Raw genomic sequence first — 27989 nt, 5'->3', positions numbered from 1 at the left:
AAAGATCTGCGGGCTGCCGGCTTGCTGCGGTCTGCGGGCCGGTTCTAATAATAAATCAAGATCATCCCAGGGGCCGTAAAAAACCTTCTCGCGGGCCGGATGTGGCCCGCGGGCCTTGACTCTGACATATGTGCTCTATAGGGTCTCCTCTGATAAAACAAAAATAGACATTTCATAAAGTTTCTAATTAGTACACGAAGCAAATCTAATATTTGTCTGCTTCGGTAATATGTTACTACTTTCATACTGTATATGCAACGCTGTACTGTGCAAGGTAGATCGTAAAAGTGTCGTTTCCCTGATACATAGCAAGTTGGGATAACTAACTTGGCAGGTTAGGATAAGTAACGTGGCAGGTTAGGTGAATTACGTGGCAGGTTAGGTGAATTTAGCGTGACACGTTATTAGACTGAGGTTAAGGGTAGGAGAAGGGTTAGGGTTAGGCTTACCTACAATGATACAGCTACGGACCAATAGCGAGCATCAATGGGTAGAACTTGACATCAAGAGAGGCCAATATCAGAAAACGCACCTAATTGCGGTCAGCTATTACACCCTTATAAAAGTAGAAATTATTCTCCCTTACCTTCTCCTCTCTCCTCATTCCTTCCTGCAGGGGTCAGTCCAGGTCAAGAGTTCACCGCCATCATCCATGCCGTCTCCCCATTGGTCTCCCAGTCTCAGCCAATCATGAAGCTGCTCCAGGTGGTCTCCAAGTCCAAATACTGTTCACAGGTGAGTGTGTTTTAGCGTGTTGGTGAATAAGAGGTCATAGGTAGCAAACAGATTGATCTACATTGCTTCATTAAGCCTAATAACCCTTATGCTTACTGTGTCACACTCTATTCCCTCCCCCTTTCAGATCATCAAGCCTTCATGCTTACTGTGTCACACTCTATTCCCTCCCCCTCTAGATCATCATCCTGTGGAACAGTGAGAAACCACTGCCCCCCAGGAGTAAATGGCCCCCCATGCCTGTCCCCCTCACTGTGACAGACGGTAGGAGGAAGGTGAGTGACAATGACGAGTCACCAAATCCAGGCCACGAGTGTCAAAATGACACACTGTCATTCCTGTCTGCCTCTCTCTGTCTGTTTAGCTCTCTGCCACCACCCTCTGACCGTGAATCTTTGTCACTGCTTGTCATTGACTCGTCCTCTCTCTCCCCATACCAGACCTCAGGGGAGCAGACAGTGTCCCCTGTCATTCCTTCATTCTCCCAACGCACAAACCAACCACATGCAAACTTAACAAGGAATGGAAATGACCATCTCTCCCTCTCTCTCTCTCTCTCTCTCTGCAGACGAGCAGTCGTTTCCTGCCCAACGTGGCCATAGAGACAGAGGCAGTGCTGAGTCTGGATGAAGATACAGTCCTGCTGACCAGTGAGGTATGACCTTCCTATGCAACAACACACTGTGGTAGAAAACACACACAGACACACGCTTAACCCATCTAACTGTACTCACTCTTCCCGCAGGTGAACTTTGCCTTCTTGGTGTGGATGAGCTTTCCTGAGCGCATCGTGGGCTACCCCCCCAGGAGTCACTTCTGGGACCCAGTGAAGAACGCGTGGGGGTACACCTCCAAGTGGACTAACGAGTACTCCATCGTTCTGACAGGGGCAGCCTTCTACCACAGGTGTTGTAGCCATAAAATTCGGCCTCCCCATTCAAGTCAACCGGTCAAATTGCCAGGGTTAGAGGTTCCAAGCCCTTTCTATGCATTCTGTTTCTATGGCTGCAACCTCATGTACAGCTGAGCAGTAGATCTACTGACCCACAATAGAACCTAGTCAACAAACGAAGAACATTCAACAGATGGTCTATGGGCTGTGACTCCTGCATGGGGACCCATAATGCCCTTGCGTTACCATGCTTCAAGTACAGTTCAATATCAATACCCCCAACCGACGACATCTGACAAGTAGATACATACATTGTCTACATCACCTATTTACATCACCTTTGCTGTCTCTCATCCTTCCATTTCCTCTCCATCAGGTACTATCACTACCTGTTCTCCCACTACCTGCCCCCTTCCCTGCGGGCGCTGGTGGACCGCACCTCCAACTGTGAGGACATCCTCATGAACTTCCTGGTTTCCGCCGTCACCCACCTGCCGCCAATCAAAGTGGCCCAGAGGAAACAGTACAAGGAGCTTCCCAGCCCACAGGTGAGGCCACACCCATCAACGGTGAATCTGACCAATGAGCTGCCCAGCCCACAGGTGAGGCCACACCCATCTGATCAATGAGTGCTCATTATGAGTTTTTTTTCTTTCTTTTCGATATCAAAGCATGACCGGTTGTATTGGTGTCCGAAACAAAGAGAGTTAAATCACTTTTTAACTAGGGTTAGACAGAGTTACATCACCTTTTCTGAGCTCTCGGGCACAGAATAAAGTCGAACGTTATTGCAGTGAGAACACACAATACTAATCAAGGGCAAGCCGTTATGTTCAGATGACCTCGGCTGAAAGTCAGCCCGTTGAACAGCCTCAACAAAACCCTTTCCTGTAAATGTCTGCTGCCAATAATTGACAGTTGCTGATAAGAATGACAACTCTCTTTGAACGTGACAATACCTTTACTCCAGTCTATTTTAGTGAAGATGAGATTGTCCCAGAAAGACAGACAAGTGCATGTCAGCCTGTACGTCACAGACTCAAGGTTATTCCTTCCTACTCTATCAGACTGTCAGACTGTTATTCCTTCCTACTCTATCAGACTGTCAGACTGTTATTCCTTCCTACTCTATCAGCCTGAACGACCCTATGTGTCCGACGTGAGATCGACTAGCCATGGTAATTGTAACAGTTCCCTAGTTTTCTGACCGGCAATATACGCATCAGCCACATAACTTTATCAGCCTATAGATAAGATTGAGTTATGACGCTGCCAGTAATTATCTACGGTATACATTCCCACGGTATACAGAACCATAATTCCATTTGTTCATCCTGTCTGTACATTGATGTGATGTGCCACTTTGCGTGCGACGGCGACCTTGGTTTCAAACTCTCCCTCTTTCTCTCTTTCTCTCTCTCTCTCTCTCTTCCATGTCCTCTTTTCCAATCTTCTCCTAGGGTACGAAGATGAGTGCTCCGTGGGCCAACCCGGAGCACTTTGCCCAGAGGCAGGAGTGTGTGAACAGCTTCGCCAGCTGGTTCGGATACATGCCCCTGGTCCACTCCCAGTTCCGCCTGGACCCCCTGCTCTTCAAGGACCAGGTGTCTGTCCTGCGAAAGAAGTACAAGGACCTGGAGCGTGCCTGACGGACCAACAGACGGATAGAGGAATACAGTGTGGAGGCCTGGTCTGGCGGTTAAATGTAGACAGACAGACAGACCCTGGTGGACTGATCTGATGATGAACGAGGGAGAAAGGGGACCTAAAGCCAAGAGCGAGACTCCGCCTCCAGGGGTCTGAGACAGCGCGCTATTTGAGGAGGAAAATATGGAGGAGGCCTTATGTCTCTTGTGACTGGTTCTCCGTTGGTAATGGACGGGTGAATGAACACTTGTCGAAGATGTCAACCACTCCCATTGTAGTCTGAATGGAGGCGGACAGTATTTCATGTCGAAAGGAAGGCGCCAAACGGACAGTTGCTGGTGCAGTGCACTGCAGCAGGTGTATTTCTGCAGTACATCTGGGAGTTGGGACAGTCGTAAAGCAATTGATTCATTTCGCATCACGTAACTACTGTAAGACCAATAAAACATTTCCCAAGTGCAAATGGTGGTATTCAACTCGCATGTAGACCTTTTCCACGTCACAAAGCATTACTCCGACTGCATTCACCCGACCCTCCAAGGTATCAAAGGCAAAGCAAACATTTCTCACAAAATCAGTGTGTTTACAATGTGTTTATTTTGCGGGAAAAGTCTCACCTATTGCTTGTGGTTTCTTTCGAGACCCTGCGCAGTGTGCAAAAATGGACTCCTCAGCAGTCAGCATGCAAGGTTCTCAACCCTTAAGGTAAACAGGTGTGTTGCCCAGCACTCAGGAAGCGAATCGCATTAATGATGCTAAGACACGCACACCTGAGAGAGATAGCTGCCATGGGCTAATTTACGATGAGATCCCATTGTCTTCAACTCAGGTCACAGGTGACACTCACTAGTGTTGGAACACGAAGAATAAGGGCAGATGTTAAGCACTGACACTAGATCAGCCTCTTGTTCACTGAGTGGACTTCATAACACTGAATTCAAGTTTATTTAGCTGGTCCTGAGTCAGTGATTATCACCCCCAAAAAAGGCTGAGGAAAACATATGTAGTTAAAACAAAAAAGATAAGTTAACTCAGTTCGGCCTCCCGGGTGGCGCAGTGGTTAAGGGTGCTGTACTGCAGCGCCAGCTGTGCCACCAGAGTCTCTGGGTTCGCTCCCAGGCTCTGTCGTAACCGGCCGTGACAGGGAGGTCCGTGGGGCGACGCACAATTGGGCTAGCGTCGTCCGGGTTAGGGAGGGTTTGGCCGGTAGGGATATCCTTGTCTCATTGCGCACCAGCGACTCCTGTGGCGGGCCGGGCGCAGTGCACGCTAACCAAGGTTGCCAGGTGCACAGTGTTTCCTCTGACACATTGGTGTGGCTGGCTTCCGGGTTGGATGCGCACTGTGTTAAAAAGCAGTGCGGCTTGGTTGGGTTGTGTATCGGAGGACGCATGACTTTCAACCTTCGTCTCTCCCGAGCCCGTACGGGAGTTGTAGTCATGAGACAAGATAGTAGCAACTAACAATTGGATACCGTGAAATTAGGGAGAAAAAGGGGTAAAAATGCAACAAAAACTTTAAAAAAGTTAACTCAGTTCATTCAATGTCTCTGAAAGCACCACGCTGTAAAGGTAGTTTTGGGTGATCTATCTCACACCAGAACAACAATGGTTGGAAGTACTAGGGCCTAGAGTTTTCTGGGTCAGGAAAAACTCATGGCCCCTAGTGGGAGGGCATTGTGAAGTGCAGTGAGAGAGGGTTGGCGGGAGGGGTTGAGGTCATCTGTGATGTTATTTCCTGAGTGTCAGCAAGACATTGACGTCCCATAGCAAGTTCCTCATCTGGTCCAGAATCTTAATATCCTAGTTCTTCTGCCTTACCTCCTGTGGGTGGGACCATGACACACAGAACCCAATTAGAATCAATGAAATGTACTAGCTGTTGGTTTTCATTCCACAAACAATATTGAAATCAGTGACATAGAGGGGGAGTGGACTTGTCACAAACCTCCAGCACTTCTTGTCTCTCCGGGTTTAAAGCTGGACTGCAGGGCTCCACTCTCGCAGGGCTCCTCTCCTCTCCTACATATGGCACCAGCTGGACTGCAGGGCTCCACTCTCGCAGGGCTCCTCTCCTCTCCTACATATGGCACCAGCTGGACTGCAGGGCTCCACTCTCGCAGGGCTCCTCTCCTCTCCTACATATGGCACCAGCTGGACTGCAGGGCTCCACTCTCGCAGGGCTCCTCTCCTCTCCTACATATGGCACCAGCTGGACTGCAGGGCTCCACTCTCGCAGGGCTCCTCTCCTCTCCTACATATGGCACCAGCTGGACTGCAGGGCTCCACTCTCGCAGGGCTCCTCTCCTCTCCTACATATGGCACCAGCTGGACTGCAGGGCTCCACTCTCGCAGGGCTCCTCTCCTCTCCTACATATGGCACCAGCTGGACTGCAGGGCTCCACTCTCGCAGGGCTCCTCTCCTCTCCTACATATGGCACCAGCTGGACTGCAGGGCTCCACTCTCGCAGGGCTCCTCTCCTCTCCTACATATGGCACCAGCTGGACTGCAGGGCTCCACTCTCGCAGGGCTCCTCTCCTCTCCTACATATGGCACCAGCTGGAAAGAAGGCGCATTATACACTAAGTTCCTCACGTCACTGACACACGTCAAAACAACTGCACGACAAGTAATATTGTCAAAGGTGACATAGACAGAAAAACAGATAGAGCTTGTGTATAGACAGAAAGACAAACGTGTGCTTGATTCACACTAGAGGGCTGACCCGAATCGTACTGTACTGGCTAGGATATTTTATTTTGACATGATCCATTCCAGCATGGTTCCAGCAACTATGGTGAATGCATAACCATGCCAGCCCAGTACAGCTTGGACAGGGTTAATGGAGTGAAAGGGTAATGGAGGGATGCTGTACATAGACCAAAATTGAATTGAGCCCTACCTCTGGGAGTTCTTCCTGCAGGTCAGAGGTCATCTCCACACAGAGCTCATAGAGGAGGCGGAGCTTGCGGAGGAGCAGGGCCAGCGGATGGAGGTGCTCCTGGAGTTTCCCGAAGCGGTCCTGATACACAGCCTGGCTCTGGGTCACCCCGTTAGGCAGCTGACAGACAGGGGGGACAACCACAGAATGAGGCTAAATACTATATTGTATAAACAGTATTACTGTATATTGAATCTCTATGGGGAAACGCTTGATGAGACCGACAGACAGCACAACTCAGTACATCATTCTTTAATGATCCCCCCCCCCCCACTCAAGACAGATATGGTGGTCAATTTAACAGCAGACATTTAAATGAGACAAGGATTAATACAGATCATATGAAAGCATAATGTATATAATTGATGTGTCCGTCCTTTGGTGAACACGCTATTATATTACCTGTGTGGCTCTTGTGATCTGGAAGATCTCCATAGTGAGTGTGATGACGTCCTGGACGGTCTCCTGGCTGATGCGACAGAGTAACACGGGAGATCTCTCTCAGGGCTCCCTGAGAGGGCATAGGGAGCTGGACGGGGCCTGAGACGGCACCTAGGGGCAGGTGGTACTGCTGCTGCTGGGGGAGTATCCCAGCCAGACCAAGCCCCTTCTGAAGTAAGGGTCTAGCCATATCGGATCTAGGGAGAGAAAAGGGGAGGTCAAAGGGCAAGAGGGGGTGTGGCACAGGTAAGCACTCTTTTTTTTGTGTATTTTACCCCGTTTCGATCTTGTCTCATCGCTGCAACTCCCCAATGGGCTCGGGAGGCAAAGGTCGAGTAATGCGTCCGAAACATGACCAGCCAAACCACGCTTCTTAACACCCGCCCGCTTAACCCGGAAGCCAGCCGCACCAATGTGTCGGAGGAAACACTATTCACCTGACAACCGAAGTCAGCCAGCAGGCGCCCGACCCGCCACAAAGAGTTGCTAAGACGCGATGAGCTTATTAAAGCCCCCCCCGGGCCAAACCCTCCCCTAACCGGGGCAATTGTGCGCAAGCCTACGGGACTCCTAATCACGGCAGGTTGTGAAACAGCCCGGGATCAAACCTGGGTATGTAGTGACGCCTCTAGCAGTATTAGACTGCTGCACCACTCTGGAGGACTCGCACAAGAAGCTTTTATCAAACATGAAAATCAAAGTAATACTGCTTACTTAACTAACCAAAGATTTGTTAAACCAAGCTAAAGATATTTGGAGAGGCATTTACTCGTGTGGCTCAGTTGGTAGATAATGGTGCCTGCAACATCAGGGTTGTGGGTTCGATTCCCACGGGGGACCAGTACGAAAAAGTATAAGTCTATGCACTTACTACTGTATAAGGATAAGAGTGTCTAAATGATTAAAATGTAAATAATAACAACAGCACCCTTGTTATGCTAGCTACCCCAATAATGGACTAATGGAGGCTAACGTTAATCCTTATAGTCCAAGGACATGTTCTGTTTTAAAGACGAATTGGCTCTGGAAGCCAAAACAGCCAAATAGTCCATCTAAACACGAATCGATTCTCAATTGCGGTACTGTTCTAGAAACATATATCCTTCTACTTTCATATCACATTAAAATAATCTCAGAAATGTAAAATATAGACTTACCATTTTAACCGATTTGAACAGTTGCAGCCGACAGTCTTTTTTCAGTGACATGTTTGTGGCGTTCTTTTGTTTACACACAGGTGTGTAATTCTATATGGTTATTCTATATTATAAACTGGGTGGTTCGAGCCCTGAATGCTGATTGGCTGACAGCCGTGGTATATATAGTATAGTATATAGTATACTGTACCACGGGGATGACAAAACATGTATATTTATTCCTCTAGTTACATTGGTAACCAGTTTATAATAGCAATAAGGCACCCCAGGATTTGTGATATCTGGCCAATATACCGAGGCCAAGGGCTGTGTCTAGGCACTCCGTGTTGTGTCGGATGCCACACCTCATCGAGCTTTATTGCTTTAATATAGCATGGCATTGTTGAATAATCCTTTTTGATTGGCTTGAAGGGCATTCTAGAGCCTGCATTATTTCACTATAACGCACGGTATATTTGCGAGATAGAATTCAATGGCTAGTTCATTTTTACATGCATTGTTTGAGCTGCTTTTGAAAGCAAAAGTCAAATTGAAAACAGAATTGGTATTGTTGAATACGATTTTCATAATAGCAAGCTTGGACTGATGGTTTGGTTAGCTAAACTAGCATGTCTGTTAGCTACAGTTTGGTAACCACAGCAACTACTATCTATTAAACTTATCGTCTACTTCAGTGGATGTTGAACACATAGTGGCCAATGTGTTAAATTATTGCCATGGCAGAAAAGAGAGAGTCCTCTCTCGTGGCTGTATGTGTTCTCTGGAGAATAATGCAACTCCGTGGAAGGTCAACTTTAACAACTGACAGGGTCCAAGGAGTGACGGAGAAGAGCCAGTGGGACCTGAAGCACCATCTATCTTCCGAGGCGTTTTACAAGCCTGGATGACTGTAATGGCATACCAGGAAACACACACAGCTCTTCAGAGAGAATACAAGGGCCCCTCAAAAATGACACAGAGTTTTCATTGCGTAAAGCGTACCTGAGTCGTAGATGAAAACACACGTTGTAACGTATTTGTGAAATAAGGCATTTATCTAGTCAATTTTAAGATTTGTTTTTATTCTTTCACAACAATAGTAAACATATATGTTGACATAACTCTGTAATGTTTTTATATAATTATTTTGAAAAAAACTGTTATTTGAAATGTGTTTTTATGGCACAAATAGGGACCAAAGATACTATACTGAACAAATGTATAAAATGCAACATGTAAAGTCTTGGTAACATGTTTCATGAGCTGAAATAAAAGTTCCCAGAAATGTTCCATATGCACAAAAAAAACAAATATTTCTCACAAATTTGGTGCACAAATGTGTTTACTTCCCTGTTTGTGAGCATTTCTCCTTTGCCAAGATAATCCATCCACCTGAAAGGTGTGGCATATCAAGAAGCTGATTAAACAGCATGATCATTACACAGGTGCACCTTCTCCTGGGGACAAAAGGCCATGAGCAGTTTTGTCACACAACACAATTCTACAGACGTTGAGGGAGCGTGCAATTGGCATGCTGACTGCAGGAATGTTCACCAGAGCTGTTGCCAGAGAACTGAATGTTCATTTTTCTACCATAAACCACCTCCAATGTCTTTTTAGAGAATTTGGCAGTACGTCCAACCAGCCTCACAACCGCAGACCACGCGCCAGCCCAGGACCTCCACTGAGGATTATTTCTGTCTGTAATAAAGTCCCTTTTGTGGGGAAAAACTCATTCTGATTGGCTGGGCCTGGCTCCCAGCTAGGTGAGACTATGCCCTCCCAGGCCCACCCATGGCTGCTCCTCTGCCCAGTCATGTGAAATCCATAAATTAGAGCAGAATACTTTTTTTTTCAATTGACTAATTTCCTTATATGAACTGTAACTCAGTAAAATTGTTGCCTGTTCCGTTTATATTTTTGTTCGGTATAGTAAAACAACAAAGGCTAGGGTCTATTTTACTCAATTTCCACCTAACTGACATGCCCAAAGTAAACTGCATGTTGCTCGGGCCCTGATGGCAGGATATGCATATTTTATTTTTTTATTTTTTTATTTTTTCATATAATGGAACATTGGAAAGAAAACACTCTGACGTTAGTAGAAATGTTAAAATGATGTAGGAGACTATAACACAATAGATATGGTAGGAGAAAATCTGAAGAAAAGCCAACCAGATATTGTTTTTGAGAGACCATGCTCTTCCATTGGAACATATAGGGAAATAATTCAATCTAGCTCCCAGTATGCAATTCCTATGGCTTCCATTGGGCGTCAGTAGTCTTTGTTCAAGGTTTCAGGCTTGTTTCTTCCAAAACGAGTAAGAAATATGAGTTTTACAACAGGGACACAGACTTGGAAATTCGATGAAGAGGATACGCAGCTGCTCATATCATTTTCCTATTGAACATACTTCTTTCCTTATTTAATATTATAGTTTACATTTTAGGGTATCAGAGGATTAAATAGAAACATATTTTGACTTGTTGAAACAAAGTTTAGGGGTACATTTTCAGATTCTTATCTTGGCATGTGGAACGAGTGGATTACTCAAATTGATGGCGCCAACTAAACAGACTTTTTGGGGTACAAAGAAGGATTTTATCTAACAAAACGACACTACATGGTATATCTGGGACCCTTTGGATGACAAATCAGAGGAACATTTTCAAAAAGTAAGTGAATATTTAATCGCTATTTGTGAATTTATGAAAACAGTGCCTGTGGAAAAGTATTTTGATATGGGGCGCCGTCCTCAAACAATTGCATGGCATGCTTTAGCTGTAAAGTCTACCGTAAATCGGACAGTGCAGATAGATTAACAAGAATGTAAGCTTTTAACCGATATAAGACACTTGTGTCATGACTGTCCTGATCAGGTCAGGTTACAGGAGACCATAACCCTACAGATTATCTCTCACCCCAACAGAGGAGGAGAGATCTAGGGGTCTGAAGATGTGGTTGTTTTATGACCCCTCACACCCATGGTAAATCTTAGGCCACAGACAACATTCCATTGTCCTGTTACTATGGAGAACCAACCTCAGAACATTAAACAAGAAATAATGGGACTTTGGAACAATGGTTTGTCTGTCCTGAGCTGCCAGAGTCGCCCGTCTGTCCTGAGCTGCCAGAGTCGCCCGTCTGTCCTGAGCTGCCAGAGTCTCCCCTCGGTCCTGAGCTGCCAGAGTCTCCCCTCGGTCCTGAGCTGCCAGAGTCTCCCATCTGTCCTGAGCTGCCAGAGTCTCCCATCTGTCCTGAGCTGCCAGAGTTGCCCGTCTGTCCTGAGCTGCCAGAGTCGCCCGTCACGCCGGCTCTGCCGGAATTGCCCTTCACTCCAGAGCTGCCGGAGTCTCCGGTCCGTGGGTGGTCTGGCTTGGGTCCCCAGTCCGAGGTGTGGCTCTTAACACCCACACAGAGCCTCCCCTATAGGTTCAGGTTTTGCAGAGCTGCCGGAGTCTCCCGCCTGTCCGGTGCTGCCGGAATCTCCCACGTCACGCCGGCTCTGCCGGAATTGCCCTTCACTCCAGAGCTGCCGGAGTCTCCCGCCTGTCCGGTGCTGCCGGAATCTCCCGTCCAGTCGGGACCCATGGCTTGGGTCCCCTGTCCGAGGTGTGGCTCTTAACACCCACACAGAGCCTCCCCTATAGGTTCAGGTTTTGCGGCCGGAGTCCGCACCTTTGGGGGGGGGTGTACTGTCATGTTCTGACCTTAGTTCTTTTGCTATGTCTTTGTTTTTGTTTTTGTATGGTCAGGGCGTGAGTTGGGTGGGTGGTCTATGTTCAGTTTTCTATGTTGTGTTTGCGTTTGGCCTGGTATGGTTCTCAATCAGAGGTAGGTGTTGTTAGTTGTCTCTGATTGAGAATCATACTTAGGTCGCCTTTCCCACTTGTGTTTCGTTGGTGTCTATTTTCTGTGTCTGTGTCTGTGTGTGCCACACGGAACTGTTTCGGTTGGTTATTTCACGTGTCGTTCATTGTTTTGTTTCAGTGTTCGATTGTTTTAATAAAGAGCATGAACACGTACCACGCTGCACATTGGTCCTCCGATCCTTCCTACACCTCCTCGTCAGAGGAGGAGGAAGACAGCCGTTACACAGAGAATTGCCCTAAAGGCGGTTACGCCCACTTCTGACCCGAGGGTATAAGAATGAACATATCAGACTATCAGAGTGACCCAAGCCGCAGCCAAGGTCTAAAAAGTCAACGAACCCAAAACGCAACACATGGTTGAAAACAAATAAATATTTTTTTCTATCCAAGCTACGGATGAGTAGCTGTGTCTAAGCGGGTGAATTCAAGCCGGACCACCTAGCCTCCACTCTCCATGGAATCGTGGTATCTACACAGCGGGACGCCTAGCCTTATGCAACCGAATATCTGAACTTCATCGTCTGATCTGATTGGCAACGACGTTCAGATATTCTGCGGCATTCAAATGTTTATCTACCAGTATCACTGGGGCCCATGTCTACAACGAAAACACACCCTACAACCTCAAACTGCCACCACAGTAAGTACGTTAGGTTTCAGCAGGTCACTCTATTTCATGGAACTGCCACCACAGTAATTACGTTAGGTTTCAGCAGGTCACTCTATTTCATGGAACTGCCACCACAGTAATTACGTTAGGTTTCAGCAGGTCACTCTATTTCATGGAACTGCCACCACAGTAATTACGTTAGGTTTCAGCAGGTCACTCTATTTCATGGAACTGCCACCACAGTAATTATGTTAGATTTCAGCAGGTCACTCTGTTTCATGGAACTGCCACCACAGTAATTACGTTAGGTTTCAGCAGGTCACTCTATTTCATGGAACTGCCACCACAGTAATTACGTTAGGTTTCAGCAGGTCACTCTGTTTCATGGAACTGCCACCACAGTAATTACGTTAGATTTCAGCAGGTCACTCTGTTTCATGGAACTGCCACCACAGTAATTACGTATAAGAAGGGTAGATTTCAGCAGGTCACTCTGTTTCATTTACATTTAAGTCATTTAGCAGACGCTCTTATCCAGAGCGACTTACAAATTGGTGCATTCACCTTATGACATCCAGTGGAACAGCCACTTTACAATAGTGCATCTAAATCTTTTAGGGGGGTAAGAAGGATTACTTATCCTATCCTAGGTATTCCTTAAAGAGGTGGGGTTTCAGGTGTCTCCGGAAGGTGGTGATTGACTCCGCTGTCCTGGCGTCGTGAGGGAGTTTGTTCCACCATTGGGGGGCCAGAGCAGCGAACAGTTTTGACTGGGCTGAGCGGGAACTGTACTTCCTCAGTGGTAGGGAGGCTCACTGCCAGCAGGCCAGAGGTGGATGAGTTCGCAGTGCCCTTGTTTGGGTGTAGGGCCTGATCAGAGCCTGGAGGTACTGAGGTGCCGTTCCCCTCACAGCTCCGTAGGCAAGCACCATGGTCTTGTAGCGGATGCGAGCTTCAACTGGAAGCCAGTGGAGAGAGCGGAGGAGCTGATTGTTTCAATTGAGTCCCCTTCCTTCTGGGGTGACGTGAGAGAGAACTTGGGAAGGTTGAACACCAGACGGGCTGCGGCGTTCTGGATGAGTTGTAGGGTTTAATGTTTCATGGAACTGCCACCACAGTAATTACGTTAGATTTCAGCAGGTCACTCTGTTTCATGGAACTGCCACCACAGTAATTACGTTAGGTTTCAGCAGGTCACTCTATTTCATGGAACTGCCACCACAGTAATTACGTTAGGTTTCAGCAGGTCACTCTGTTTCATGGAACTGCCACCACAGTAATTACGTTAGATTTCAGCAGGTCACTCTGTTTCATGGAACTGCCACCACAGTAATTACGTTAGATTTCAGCAGGTCACTCTATTTCATGGAATTGGAGGTCTACCACGTGAAGTGGCCACTCGTTTATTGAAATGTTTTTACTCCAAACACACAGGCTCCCAGTGGAGAAATGGAAACAGTGCCAACAAAAGAGGAGAGGTGTTAATGTTACCTTGATTAAGCAAGTCTTTGTGTTTAAACACAAAATAAGACTGAAGGTGACAACTATATTGACATGTACTTTAGCGGGCAAATTGTTCGAAAGCAATATTCTGCCTGAAGTAGTTATCTTGAAAGAAGTAGCCATCTTTCAGCTAGCATAATATGGACATGTTACGCTTTGCAATGTTAGTGACAATGGATTAGTGATCTAATAGCGCCAGATGTGACAAAATGTTTAGCATTCAATTTTACTAAGTTAAAATGTAATTACATTAGGTCAAAGTTCACTGTAATATCCTGTAAACTAGTGTTTTCCATAACTCGTAGCTGGTGTAATATGGACATGTTTTGCATTGTTACTGACAATGTATTTTTCAGATTTTTCAGGGGGTGCTCAGCACTCCTACTTCCCACGGCTATGTGCTGATCTGAAAGATGAGGTCATTATGCTTCCATAATGTACTGCTAGCGATGAGTGTTAATGTTCAGACTGAGAGTTGGGTCTCTTAAAACTCTCCAGAAGACGCCTTTGTACAATTACTTGTGTTTCTCAAAGTCGGATTTAGCGTTTACTTGTGTAAATTACAGTTAAAAAACAAAAGAAAATCAGCAATTCTGTCTAGACATGGATAGCGTTGAATTAGCAAAATAAACCAAGTTGAGTGAATGTTATTGTTTGTTAGCCATACTGTTACATAGCTAGCTAGGTTAGTTAACGTTGGCTTGCTAAATAATGAATGAAATACTATGAAGCAAGTTAGGTGAAATAAAAACATACATTTCTTTGTTTTTTTAAAACTAATTTAAATGTGTTTAGAGTCAACACACTTGCCGTGTTCCAAACAACTGGGATCTCGGAAAACGAGCTCCAACTGGGAAAAAATCGATTTGATACGGTCATCCAACTCAGAATTCCAATATGGCTGCCAATGCAATGCCATATATGGATATGTGTGTGTGAGACGTCTGAACTCAGTAGCTCTACTCTCATTGCTCATAATGATTTGTTTACATTTTTTGCATCCTCACCCATCTAGTTATTTGTAGCTAGCTTGTGTTAGCTAAACAATTGCCAGCAGATCGTTTTGTGAATAGACCTTGTGTGTATCGCAATCAGATTACATTTTATTCTATATTTTTTGTTGCAAACTAGCTAAGTAGCTATCTATCTATACCCATTTCTAACGAGACATATCTCTTGACTGTGTTGCAGGCTACATGCATATTTATGGTGTTAAACAAGGTGTTAGACGAGGTTTTATATTACATTTACCTGCACATGTACCTAGCTACCAGTCTGTAACTCTATTTCAGAGTATTTCAGAGTCAATATCAGAGATTCAACAAGGTTGTTTTGAAACCTAACAAACATTGTTTACCAAAACCAATTTAAAATACAAAAACAACAAACCACAACAGGACATTTCCTTAATCCCACCTGGCCTATCAGAGGTTAAAATGGAACCACCAGCAAATTGCTTACACCTATCCAATACTTCTAGATCTACACAACAAGTGTCTAAGGCTATGGTTTATTTGGGTTTCAGAGATTAGTGCCAATGGACCAGGCCCAGAACAACACTGCATTTATGTGGTCTAATGGCCAAACCCACAATAACAACAGACTCTATCTGCGCTATTAGGTATAATAGGCCTGACTATACTAGGGTTAATAGGGATCAGGCTTTCCTGACCTGTCATGGCATGTAGAGCATTGGTCACCAACCCTGTTCCTGGAGAGCCACATGGCATGCAGTGGAGGGTTTGTGAGTGTTGGGCTTGAACCCGCTGCTTACCCTACAGCTCCACCTGGTTAAACAGTGTCTAATGTGATGTCGCAGCATGCTATTTATTTACTCTACAACATAGCTACAAGTTTAAAAGCAGGCAAGGTAAGTCGACTAGGCCTACTTATTATAGGCAGGGTTGGATGATGACCACTTTAGTACCCGCAGGGCAGGTCATCAGTTACCTTGGTCTTTAAGGGGAGGGCAATATCTGCACTTGCAACGTCATCTTAGGTTAAGATTGATTCGTCAGTGTGTGTTAGCATTAATAACTGCATTGAAACCTGAAATTGTATTTGTAAATGTTTCATGATGTATCTGATCAATTATGTGCCGGAGGGGTCTCAGGCACTGCATCTCAGTGCTAGAGGTGTCACTACAGACCCTGGTTCGATCCCAGGCTGTATCACAACCGGCCGTGATCGGGAGTCCCATAGGGCAGCGCACAATTAGCCCAGCGTAGTCCAGGTTATTAGGGGAGGCTTTGGCCGAGGTAGGCCGTCATTGTAAAATAATTATTTATTTTTAACTGACTTGCCTAGTTAAAGAACTTTTCCACCAGGATATGTGAAAGAGTGCAAAGTACGATTGACTTAATATTGGTGTCTGATAAATCTAAAATATCGCAGAGTAGAGTAATAGTATTTGGAATCAAAAAATACTGTGTTGAAAATTTTAGGGAGGAAGTGGGTACAATTGACTTGCCACCTGTGCTAGATAGTGTAGGGGTAGACAGTGCCTGGGAAGTCTTTAAATGGAGATTCCTTGATGTGGTGAATACGATGGCTCACATTAGACGGGTCAGGGTAAAGCAGAGATCTAGCCCTTGGTTTAATCATGAGAATCTAGAATCTATCCAAGCACGGAATAAGCCCTTTAAAAATGTAAGAACTCTCAAGAGTAGCATGATTTTGTCCTATATAAACATCTCAGAAATGAAGCACAGAGCAGGATGGAAGCAAAGAGGGGTTACTTTGCTGAGAAAATAATTGAGAACAGAAATGACCCTAAAACGCTTTGGAAATAATTTAAGGAACTAGGCTGTAGTAGTACTACCAAAAACAAACCAAACAGTATTGGACTGAACATCAAGGGGGAGATGGTATATGAAAAAGCAGAGGTTGCCAATGAATACAACTCTTCTTTTTTTTTTACTTCTGTTGCGAGCAAGCTGTTTAGCAAGCTGCCCACCAGTTCTGGTTTGTATGGAAGCAACCAAGTCAAGAACTATTCTGTCGAGTTAGGGGTTCAGCCAAACACTTTTTATTTTGCAAAGGTAGCAACAGCCAAAATAGTCAGTATGCTGGCAGAGCTTAAATGCTCCCAAGCCACAGGCCTGGATAATAGTCCTGCAAGGTTTCTTATAGATTCTGCTGAGCAAATTGGCCCTTGTATTAGGCATATCATTAATCTCTCTCTTGAACAAATCACCTTTCCCAGGGACATGAAACAAGCTAAAGTTATACCTCTGTATAAGAAGGGTATAAAGTCTGACCCTGGGAATTATAGGCCTGTATCTATCCTCTGTGTAACATCAAATATCCTGGAGAGAGTTGTTCACAAACAGGGTCTAACGTATGATTTTCAGTCGGGTTTTTAGAAAAACATACTCCACTAATTCATACTGTATCTACTTTACTTGACTGACTTCATCAGGAAAGAGATTGATGGGGGAAATATGGGTGGAATGGTACTGCTTGACCTACAGAAGGCCCTTGAAACAGTTAACCACTGTCTGCTAATCTCCAAACTGGAGGCACTGGGGTTAAGCAGTATCCCTCTAGGCTGGGTAAAGTCATATTTATCAGGAAGGAAGCAAGTAGTAGAGGGTAATGGTTCATTGTCTCAGGCAAAACCAATGAGTTGTGGCGTTCCGCAGGGAAGCGTGCTTGGGCCTCTGCTGTTTTTATTGTACATTAATGATATGAAAAATGCTTGTTCTTGCCATCTTTTTCTTTATGCGGATGACTCCACACTTCTGGTGTCTCACAAAAGTAAAACTATGTTGGCGAGCCTACTTAGCACTGAGCTTACTAATATTAGCAAATGGCTTGGAGATAATAAGCTATCTCTGCACTTAGGGAAAAGTGAAGCAATTATTTTTGGATCCAGACCTAAATTGTGTAGGTCGTCTGAAATCAGAGTGGAGTTAGGGGGTTAGGTACTAACGACTAAAACCTCTGTTAGCTACTTGGGGTGTAACCTTGATGGAAGCTTGGGAGGTGTGAGTATGGCCAATAAAGTGCTAGAGAAGGTTAATGCCAGGACTACATTTTTGGCTAGAATGTCCAAGCTGCTTGATAAGGACTCCATGAAAGTGCTAGCTACTGCCCTCATTCAATGCCATTTTGACTATGCTAGTACTTCCTGGTTTGGGGACTTATCTAAACTTATGAAGGGGAAGCTCCAGATAGCCCAGAATAAGCTGATCAGGGTAGTATTGAAGGTGAGTCCACATACTCACATAGGCAGTAGCTGCTTTCAGGAACAAAAGTGGCTGCCTGTTGAGGCTAGGGTGTCACAGAATAGACTAGGTTTGGTTTACAGGAGTATTTATGGTCCTGCGCCCAGATATCTAAGTGATTACTTTCCTCGTGTTAGGGATGCACACAGTCACAGCACCAGATCAGGTGTTGCTGATGTGTGCTTATACAGGTTCAGGAGTAATGCTGGGAAAGGTACTTTCTTGTATACTTGAGCCTCAGAATGGAATGAGTTGCCTATAAAAACAACGTCTTCTCTGGGCAGTTTTAAAAAATAAAGTAAAAATACGTTTGATGTCCTCTGTGCCCATATGTATAACCCCTATGATGTAACTGGAATGACGATATAGATGTTCTTCTTCTCTGTTTTAGTGTTATTATCTCACTGCCATACTGTGTTGGATCTTGTCTAGCCATCTTGTCTCAAGAGGACCACAATGGAAATAAGTTCCAGACGTTATTGTGTGTTATCCTCGATGATTTTATTCATGTGCATGTATGGCTCTTTCAAGTTTTATGTGACCTTGTTTTTTTTTTAAATGGTCGAATGAATAAAAAAAAATTCTTAAAGTAGGGACGTGGAGAGAAAGATCAGTACAATTTCACCAATATAATATAATAATATAATATATGGGGGGGGAAGCATCTCACACTAAGCAGTGAGATCTCCCCTTCAAATTCAAAGCACACTGCACAACGTGTCCTGATAATAGCCTTCACACTGAGCAATTTCACAAGCTGATTGTTTACAATTGAGTCTCTTCCTTCCTTCTGTGTGTACGATAGCTGTAAATACATTGGGAGAAGACGGAGGCCATTCTAATAGTGTTGTTGACCCAGCCATACTGTACTAGCAAGGGAGCCTTGTCCGCCGCATACAGCGTAATCTAGAAAATGTATCGGGATGCTGTGGCTTGTGGCAAATTCATGGCTAAAATTACACAGTGACATATCGATTAGTCATGACTAGTGCTTAAGGCTGTTGCGGTGACCGTATCACCTCCACACTCGCAGTCACGAGTCATGAAGGCAGTCAAATTCCACGTGACCATTTAGTCACAGTAATTAGGCTTCTCCAAGCTCTGATGCTGCAGCTGGTCATTAGTAGCCTACAATACTTGCTAACTGCCTGGTACTCAGCACTATATTGTCCCTCTAGTCACTCTGACATCAATGCAAATGTAATCGAAAGTCTAATAAAACATTTAACATGAGCCCATGAGCTCATGTTGAGCGACATTTCTATAGGCCTCTATTAAAAAGAGGAGGATCTCATCAGCTTTCTATGGGCTAGGCCTACTATATTTATTTCTCAACTTTCCTGATATTAAGCACATTGCTTATCATTTAAACAGGAGTATAGCCTACATGGCTGGCATGGAAATGGAAAAGCGTTCTCCGTTCACTAATTACAATTATAATACTAGTGGTAGTTACAGATCGCTGCAACTCCCCACAGACTCAGGAGAGCCATGCGTCCTCCGAAACACAACCCCGCCAAGCCGCACTGCTGCTTGACACACTGCTCGCTTAACTCGGAAGCCAGCCTCACCAATGTGTCGGAGAAAACACTGTACACCTGGTGACCGTGTCAGAGTGCATGCGATCGGCCCACCACAGGAGTCGCTAGAGCGTGATGGGACCCGAAAGACGCTGGGCCAATTGTGCGTCTCCCGGTTGAGGCCTGCAGCGGCAAAGCAATGGATCTGAACCCAGATCTGTAGTGATGCCTCAAGCACTGCAGTGGCTTAGACTGTTGCTCCACTCACTATTTAAGTGCACAGATGGCATGTATTTTCTCCCGCTGGCCCTGTTTCAAGACAGGTGCATGATGGTCCACTCTAAATCAAAACAAATTTCACTCATATTATTTAGTGTATGTAAAGACAAGATTAAATCAAGAATAGTCTGAAGGGTAACAATATCACTTGTGAATTATATATTATCACTCGTTGTCACGTTCTGACCTTAGTTCTTTTATTTATGTCTTTGTTTTAGAGCGATCGGACCAATATGCAGCGTGGTAAGTGTCCATGTTAATTTATTAGAACTGAACACACCAAACAAAATAATAAAGTGAATGAAAGAAACGAAACAGTCCTGTCAGGTGAAACACACTAAACAAAAAATAACTACCCACAAATCATAGTGGGAAAACAGGCTACCTAAGTATGGTTCTCAATCAGAGACAACGATCGACAGCTGCCTCTGATTGGGAACCATACCAGACCAAACACAGAAATACAAAACCTAGAACAAAAACATAGAATGCCACCCCAACTCACGCCCTGACCAAACTAAACCAGAGACATAAAAAAGGAACTAAGGTCAGGACGAGACAGTACCCCCCTAAACCCATAGGGGAGGGTCTGGGTGGGCATCCTGGCTCTGCGTCCCGGCTCTGGCGCGGGACGTGGATCCCACCATAGTCTTGGCCCACTTAAGTGGCGCCTTTGGGGGCGGTCGCCAACCTCGCCGCCGACTTTGGTCTAGGGACCCTTGCAGCGGGCCACGAATAGACGGGAGACTCTGGCAGCGCTGGAGTAAAGGAGGACTCTGGCAGCACCGGAGTGACGGGCGGCTCTGGCAGCACCGGAGTGACAGGAGGGAGACTCTGGCAGCTCCTGACTGACAGGAGGGAGACTATGGTCAGGGCGTGAGTTGGTCAGGGCGTGAGTATGGTCAGGGTGTGAGTTGGGTGGGTTGTCATGTTTGTTTTTCTATGTTGTGTTCTGAGTTTGGCCTGGTATGGTTCTCAATCAGAGGCAGGTGTCGTTAGTTGTCTCTGATTGAGAATCATACTTAGGTAGCCTTTTCCCACCTGTGTTGCGTGGGTGTTTGTTTTCTGTCTCTGTGTCTTCACCAGAGAGAACTGTTTCGTTTTCGTTCGTTCTCCTTGTCATTTTGTTTTTGGTGTTCAATGTTAATAAATTATAAACATGGACACGTACCACGCTGCATATTGGTCCGATCCTTCATACTCCTTGTCAGAGGAAGACGAATATTGTTACACTCGTGAATGATGCCCAGCATAAGGCACGAAACAATGCCTTTTTTTGTGTGACTTTTTCTAATCATAATCGCACACCTCATGTAGCCTAGCCCATAGGCCTATATGTTTTGATAACTGGTCAACTAAAATGGCCGTTGAATTTCTTAAAATATAGCACATTGATCCGCTTTACAAGGCATACATAAGCAGCATGTGAGTTTCAAGTTTGGGGAAGTTAATTTTCACCATAAGGAATGTACCTTTATAATAAAAGCATTACATGCAATATTCCGTCTGCGGTCACTTTTGATAATGGTGTTTTCCGCTAATGGAACATTCGCGTTTAGAAGGGCACAACGCGGCACTCCGCAAAAGGCATGGATTTTTTTAGGGTGCATTACAGTCACACGAAGGGGATGCCACAGTGAAATTTGAGGCATTATGAAGTGCTTGTCACATTTTTTCAGATCATCATTGGAGTCGCATCTTGCAGCCTTACAATGTATCAAAAAAATCGAATCATATAGCCCAACGTTTGTAGCACAACATTCATAATGCTAAATTAAGCATATAGGAAGGAGTCAGTTCCCTGTTTCTTTGTTAACCGCTCTACACACGCACTCCATCAAATCGTTTTGAGAAAAAATCCTTTCTATTTTATTCAGCTTTGTTCAATTCTATATACTAAAAAATCATATAAAATAAGCAAATATTGTCTGTTAAATGGTTGGGATGATGGGTTGTAGTAGGAAGCTCCTGTTTTCTGATTGGAGGAGATGGGCAAAATGATGGGGGGGGAAAGGTCAACGTTATTATGACCGTTTCTATTCCACAGTAGCCTGTCAAGTACAATATCATTTTGTTATTTGACAGATATAGTGACAATATAGGTCTGTAAAGAAAAAGGATAAATTAAGGCTAACGTATAATTTGACCTTATCGAACTGAGAATATATTCAAACAGAATATTGCCTATATTTGTGACTTTATAAGTGTATAAGTGTATTCACAGTGATAAAAGGACTGGATATCTTGTGGTTAACAGGGTCTGTGAAGTCTACAGTGTGCAACCCTTTTGGGTAATGTAGAACAGAAAAGCATTCACACATTTCTACAAATTCTCCAAAATAAGCCATGATCATCTTTGGGGTAAGGGTTTAGTGTGTAATAATTATGCAATAAGCAGTTGTGTAGATTAACTGAACTATTAAATTGTTATTATCACAATCCCCGAGGTGCCTTGTTGCTGTTATAAACTGTTTACCAACGGAATTAGAGCAATAAAAATGAGTGTTTTGTCATAATCGTGGTATACGGTCTGATATACCACAGCTGTCAGCCAATCAACATTCAGGGCTCGAACCGCCACGTTTACAATGGAGAATATACTACATTTGCATTACATTTAGTCTTCATTTCAGCTACCTCTCTTACTAGCCCCTGGGCTTGTTGAGTTGTTCTCATTCCACAACCTCTTCTGCAAAATGTTATGATTTAGCTTCTTACCCGAAACCATCTCACCAGGTGCATAATGCCTGCAATCTTCCTGGACTTGCGAGAGGCAGAGTGACCTGATAATGGTGTTCTGGTTCCGCAACCAGAAAAGACCGTGCTTATCTGCTACGATTGCCTCATCCAAGCTCAACAATCTGTATAAGGTTTATCAACATACCGGGCACAAAAATGTTTTTTAACCTTACTGGAGTCAGGTCCAAAATTATTGGCACTCTTGATAAAAAAAATTAGCAAAAAAGACTGAATAAAATGAATAATACAAATACTGAGCTATATTGAATGCTAGAAAAATATGGGGGGAATTATATTCTTTTAGATATTTGATTAGAGAAAAATATTTATTTTCGATACCTTTCAATACCTCACCTTGCGAGGATAACGGCACTGAGCCTTTACCTAAAATGTTTTATGAGATTGGAGAACACATTGGGAGGGATCTTAAACCATTTCTCCATACAGAATCTTTCCAGATGTTTGATATCCTTCATCTGCGTTTATGGACTGCCCTCTTCAATTTAAACCACAGCTTTTCAATGGGGTTCAAGTCCAGAGACTGAGATGGCCATTGCAAAATGTACATTTTTTTGTGGTCAATTAACAATTTCTTTGTGGATTTTGAGGTATGCTTGGGGATATTGTCTTGCGGAAAAGTGTCAGCCTCCTGGCAGAGGCAACTAGGTTTTTTGGCTAAAATGTCCTGGTACTGGGTAAAGTTCATGATGCCATTGAGCACATCTTGATCAAGGGTGTCAATAATTTTGGACCTGGCTGTTGTGGTGGGGCAGCATGCGTCACGTGTCTCCATGACCCTGTTGGCCGAACCCTCAGTGTTGCCGAGGTCATATGCTCCACCTAGGAGTTCAAAGGAAAGCAAGTCACATGTCGCCACCAGCCTATATATGATTTGACAAATTTCAAGCTTATTGAAATTACAGCTTGAATACTCAGTGCCCCCCCTTAATGGTCCCTTACTCACTCAGGTTGTACCACTGATGAACAAAGATTTTAGACAACGGTTTTGTAAATATTTTGTGCCTAACAACTGTTGTGTTAAATGTGTTGTAGAACCTAAGTGTGATTGTGTTTGTTTTTCAGGTTGAAGATGCCCTACATCCAGCCCTCCTCAAGAGTAGAGTGTGTGTATATTTACAGGTATGTTATTTCCTATTAATTATTATATCCATACTGTTCTGGTCTAATGAGAGGGATGTAGGACATTCTATGCCTTTCCCAGTCACGGAGAACCCAAACGTGCAGCTGTAGACCCCTGCTGAATTGGGGTTAGGTTAGGATATTGTGGTAGTATACACATTTTTCACAGGTTTGGGTTAGGCAGACTCTTCAATGCCACTTTTCTCAACATCTTAGAAACCCAAATGTTGTTTAATGAACAATTTGGCTTTGTATTCACACACATGTATTCCCTGCTCTTAAGCAAGAGGACTGAGCTCATTACATCCCACATGGTCATAATAACTCAAATGAATTCAGCTTTGACCCGTTCAAAGCCAGGCTGAAACTCTCCCCCAAAATAGTCTTTATCAACAGGGTCATATTGCCCTTTGAGGGTAGAATGTGGTTTCTTAAACATCAAGGAGTAAAACTGTGGGTTAACTGAGACCTCTATGGGTTAACCTACTCTTTGGTTTTTGGAGGAACGGTTCTGCATGTAAGTCCATCTCTCGTGAGTTATTAGCTACAATATCTGCTGTACAGAGACTGTTCCACAATGGGGGGGGGGGACTAAAAACACCTGTTGCCAGTCAACGTATATAAAGACCGGTCTAATGGGAGCCCTCTGATCATGCAGGTAGTGGATCAATGGATCATCAGTGGATCAATTCTCTATATGTTGTCAAGGGGGAAGGATACTGACGATCAAAAAACAACATGTACAGAAATACTGAGATTTTTAAAAAGTACATTTTTAAAAAGCACGAGTGAAAAACACTGACCAAGCTCTGTCCCACTCTCAAAATAATATCGCCCAGAATACACTGGGTAAGTACAACACCGCTCATTCCGCTCTCCTCTCCTTCTTTCCAGCTCATCCTCCACTCTCACCCCAATCTAGGTCAAGTTAACTTCAACCATTGGCAATGGCATCATCAAGTCCTTCTTCCCTTCTCCAAACATAGGTTCTTAATATGACTGCCCCATCTGGTGGCGGAGTGCTGGAACAACAACTCTTTTTTCCTGGGCCAGACTGGGGAGTTTCTCTTGAATCCACAGGTAAATTGTGGGAAAGTCATTGGTTGGCCACACTCCAGGTGGCCGGGGGGATCAAATGCAGCTGGTTGGATGGCAGCGGTGGGTACAGTTGGCAGCCCCCCTCAAATAGAGACTCTGAAACAGAAGAGACGGAAAGAGTTTAGGACTAGACACACTGTGATCTTGGAAATCAAAGCTCTTTACTAAAACTTACTTGTTTTAGTGAGTGAGAACGATCAAGTTTTAGTCCGGGTAAGACACTTGTTTTGCTGTTCCACTACATGCCATTCTAATCTGTCGTGCTGTGAGCCACTGACCTGTGTGTTCCTCAGGCAGCAGCAGGTGTCTTCTACAGGGGCAGGGTGGTCTGGCTGGGAGCCTCCTGACCTGTGTGTTCCTCAGCCAGCAGCAGGTGTCTTCTACAGGGGCAGGGTGGTCTGGCTGGGAGCCTCCTGACCTGTGTGTTCCTCAGGCAGCAGCAGGTGTCTTCTACAGGGGCAGGGTGGTCTGGCTGGGAGCCTCCTGACCTGTGTGTTCCTCAGGCAGCAGCAGGTGTCTTCTACAGGGGCAGGGTGGTCTGGCTGGGAGCCTCCTGACCTGTGTGTTCCTCCTCAGCCAGCAGCAGGTGTCTTCTACAGGGGCAGGGTGGTCTGGCTGGGAGCCTCCTGACCTGTGTGTTCCTCCTCAGCCAGCAGCAGGTGTCTTCTACAGGGGCAGGGTGGTCTGGCTGGGAGCCTCCTGACCTGTGTGTTCCTCCTCAGCCAGCAGCAGGTGTCTTCTACAGGGGCAGGGTGGTCTGGCTGGGAGCCTCCTGACCTGTGTGTTCCTCAGCCAGCAGCAGGTGTCTTCTACAGGGGCAGGGTGGTCTGGCTGGGAGCCTCCCTACTTGTGTGTTCCTCCTCAGCCAGCAGCAGGTGTCTTCTACAGGGGCAGGGTGGTCTGGCTGGGAGCCTCCTGACCTGTGTGTTCCTCCTCAGCCAGCAGCAGGTGTCTTCTACAGGGGCAGGGGGGTCTGGCTGGGAGTCTCCTGACCTGTGTGTTCCTCCTCAGGCAGCAGCAGGTGTCTTCTACAGGGGCAGGGTGGTCTGGCTGGGAGCCTCCTGACCTGTGTGTTCCTCCTCAGCCAGCAGCAGGTGTCTTCTACAGGGGCAGGGTGGTCTGGCTGGGAGCCTCCTGACCTGTGTGTTCCTCCTCAGGCAGCAGCAGGTGTCTTCTACAGGGGCAGGGTGGTCTGGCTGGGAGCCTCCTGACCTGTGTGTTCCTCCTCAGGCAGCAGCAGGTGTCTTCTACAGGGGCAGGGGGGTCTGGCTGGGAGCCTCCTGACCTGTGTGTTCCTCCTCAGGCAGCAGCAGGTGTCTTCTACAGGGGCAGGGTGGTCTGGCTGGGCGTCTCCTGACCTGTGTGCTCCTCCTCAGCCAGCAGCAGGTGTTTTCTACAGGGGCAGGGTGGTCTGGCTGGGCGTCTCCTGACCTGTGTGTTCCTCCTCAGGCAGCAGCAGGTGTCTTCTACAGGGGCAGGGGGGTCTGGCTGGGCACGCAATAATATGTGGAAGATGGTGTTGTGTCTTTAGCTAAAAAAAACACCACAGGGACACACACACAACGATTTATGCATCTCTCGTCTGAGAGTGGAGGACTACCGTGACCGAGTCGAAGATATCGCCAAGAAAGGGGGGGGTGGAGAGAGAGGAACGTGAAAAAAAGAATACATCCAGTTAAACAAGATGTAAAAGACTGAAGACTGGACATACTTAAATTAGGAGTTGTGATGAGGGGGGAAAAAAATCGATACAGTTACATATCGCAATATTATTTTAAATATGTATTGTATTATTATGACAATGTCCCTTTATTATTTTTGCGCTAATTAGCTGTACCTGCACCAAAACTCCAGTGGTTTTCCATATGCTGAGCAATATGTTTGACACATCAAATTGCAATAAAATCACAGTATCAAATCGCAATACATATTGGATCGGCACCTAACTATCATGATAATATTGTATTGTGACGTCCCTGGCAATTCCCAGCTCTAACCCACTAGTCCATAATGAAATAACTGCCAATAACATAATAGTTTTTTACATTTCTAATGTAATAACCAGTCTCCTGGCCCCTGGCGAAAGATAAAGAGAAAAATAAATAGATAGCTGTAGTACCCATGATACTATAATCCACACCAGCCTCCCCGGTTAGGTGGTTGTCCATCAGACGGAAGTACATCAGAGAGATCAGACCACATAAACAGACTGAAGGAATGAGTGTGTGTGTGTGTGTTCACCAGGTAGGTGGAGGCAGGAGGTGGCTGTGTGTGTGCGACTGCGTGCTGGTGTATGTGTCTATATGTGACTTGGAGGCTGCGGGATGATTGTAAAGGCACCACCACACGGTTATTTAGATGTCGATGTACTGAACGAACAGCGCCGCCCGCAGGTCGAGGACGAGCAAGGAACTCAAACAGTTGGCTGCTGTCCTACGTTGAGGTCATGGATCCGGGAGGGACGGACTTGTTCCGGAGTGATGATGGCCGAGGGGGGCATAGCCGAGAGACGCACATAAACCTATGTGTCTGTAGCCTGGTCATAGATTTGGGCTCTTGCCAAGTTAAATGTAAAGGCCACTACAGAGACGGACAGAAGAAGAAGTCAATAAAGGACAGGGTGATGTTCCGAAGGCACAACACGTGAGAAAAACAGTGAAACGGGAGGTACTGTCTGAACTTGTGCAATATCAAATGCTTGTTTCGTTTTTTTCCCGTTGCAACACGTTTTGTTATGGTGTGTGCTCTAATGAACACAACCCAGCTTCAGTAAACATCAATATAGGACAGAATCAACAGGGTTGAGTTCAGGTGGATGACAATGTACACGTTGAAGATAGTAGTAGGCCTAATGTAATGAGTAGAGATGATGTGATTAATTGCTAGATCTACTTGGCAGAGACGCATAAGATAATATCTAGACAAATCATTTCTTTCTGAACTTTCGACAATGTTGTTTTCTACTGAACACAGCCTGGGCACACGCACACCACTGAGAGTAGACCTACTGTGTTCGGACGTTACACATAACACGTCCATATATGTCATTTCGTTGGCAGCATTATTGGATTTTCTATCCGGTGATGTCCCTGGAACCCGGACTGTGTTATACCTCACCTTCCAACCTGAAGATCACTGGAGTCATGATTGAATTTCGCATTTTTTCAGAGTTCCCAGTTCTTTTGAGCGCGGCCACTGACTCTTTC

The 27989-nt window shown here is 45.3% G+C and overlaps 1 protein-coding gene, 1 long non-coding RNA gene and 1 pseudogene across 9 annotated transcripts in view; 1 reads left to right on the top strand and 2 right to left on the bottom strand.

The window, feature by feature from the left end:
• LOC118397690 (exostosin-1c) overlaps positions 1 to 3737 on the top strand; it is a 100551-nt gene extending 96814 nt beyond the window's left edge. For 2 of the 3 annotated variants that reach the window (XM_052470572.1, XM_052470571.1), the window contains exons 7-12: positions 617 to 735; positions 915 to 1010; positions 1304 to 1390; positions 1481 to 1641; positions 2004 to 2229; positions 3088 to 3737. In XM_052470572.1, the coding sequence (XP_052326532.1) occupies positions 617 to 735; positions 915 to 1010; positions 1304 to 1390; positions 1481 to 1641; positions 2004 to 2229; positions 3088 to 3276 (878 nt within the window). In that variant the 3' untranslated portion in view covers positions 3277 to 3737. The remainder of the gene's footprint in view (positions 1 to 616; positions 736 to 914; positions 1011 to 1303; positions 1391 to 1480; positions 1642 to 2003; positions 2230 to 3087) is intronic. The other variant, XM_052470574.1, reaches the window with a different exon arrangement.
• Positions 3738 to 4786: 1049 nt separating this feature from the next.
• LOC118397762 (mediator of RNA polymerase II transcription subunit 30-like) lies at positions 4787 to 6884 on the bottom strand (annotated as a pseudogene).
• Positions 6885 to 23933: 17049 nt separating this feature from the next.
• LOC127909394 (uncharacterized) lies at positions 23934 to 27989 on the bottom strand. Of its 6 annotated transcripts, none has more exons than XR_008071020.1 (5): positions 27901 to 27989; positions 26069 to 26314; positions 25777 to 25849; positions 25062 to 25703; positions 23934 to 24879 (listed from the first exon to the last, which is right to left on the bottom strand). It is a non-coding gene; the product is annotated as an uncharacterized LOC127909394 (long non-coding RNA). The 6 variants fall into 6 exon arrangements; XR_008071018.1 differs by having other exon boundaries at positions 25777 to 26068; positions 26142 to 26314; XR_008071015.1 differs by having other exon boundaries at positions 25777 to 26314.

The sequence above is a fragment of the Oncorhynchus keta genome, chromosome 19 (genome assembly GCF_023373465.1).
Source record: "Oncorhynchus keta strain PuntledgeMale-10-30-2019 chromosome 19, Oket_V2, whole genome shotgun sequence".
Classification (NCBI taxonomy): Eukaryota; Metazoa; Chordata; class Actinopteri; order Salmoniformes; family Salmonidae; genus Oncorhynchus; species Oncorhynchus keta.
Note: the sequence above shows the minus strand (reverse complement) of the source record. Positions and strands in the feature narration are given on the sequence as shown.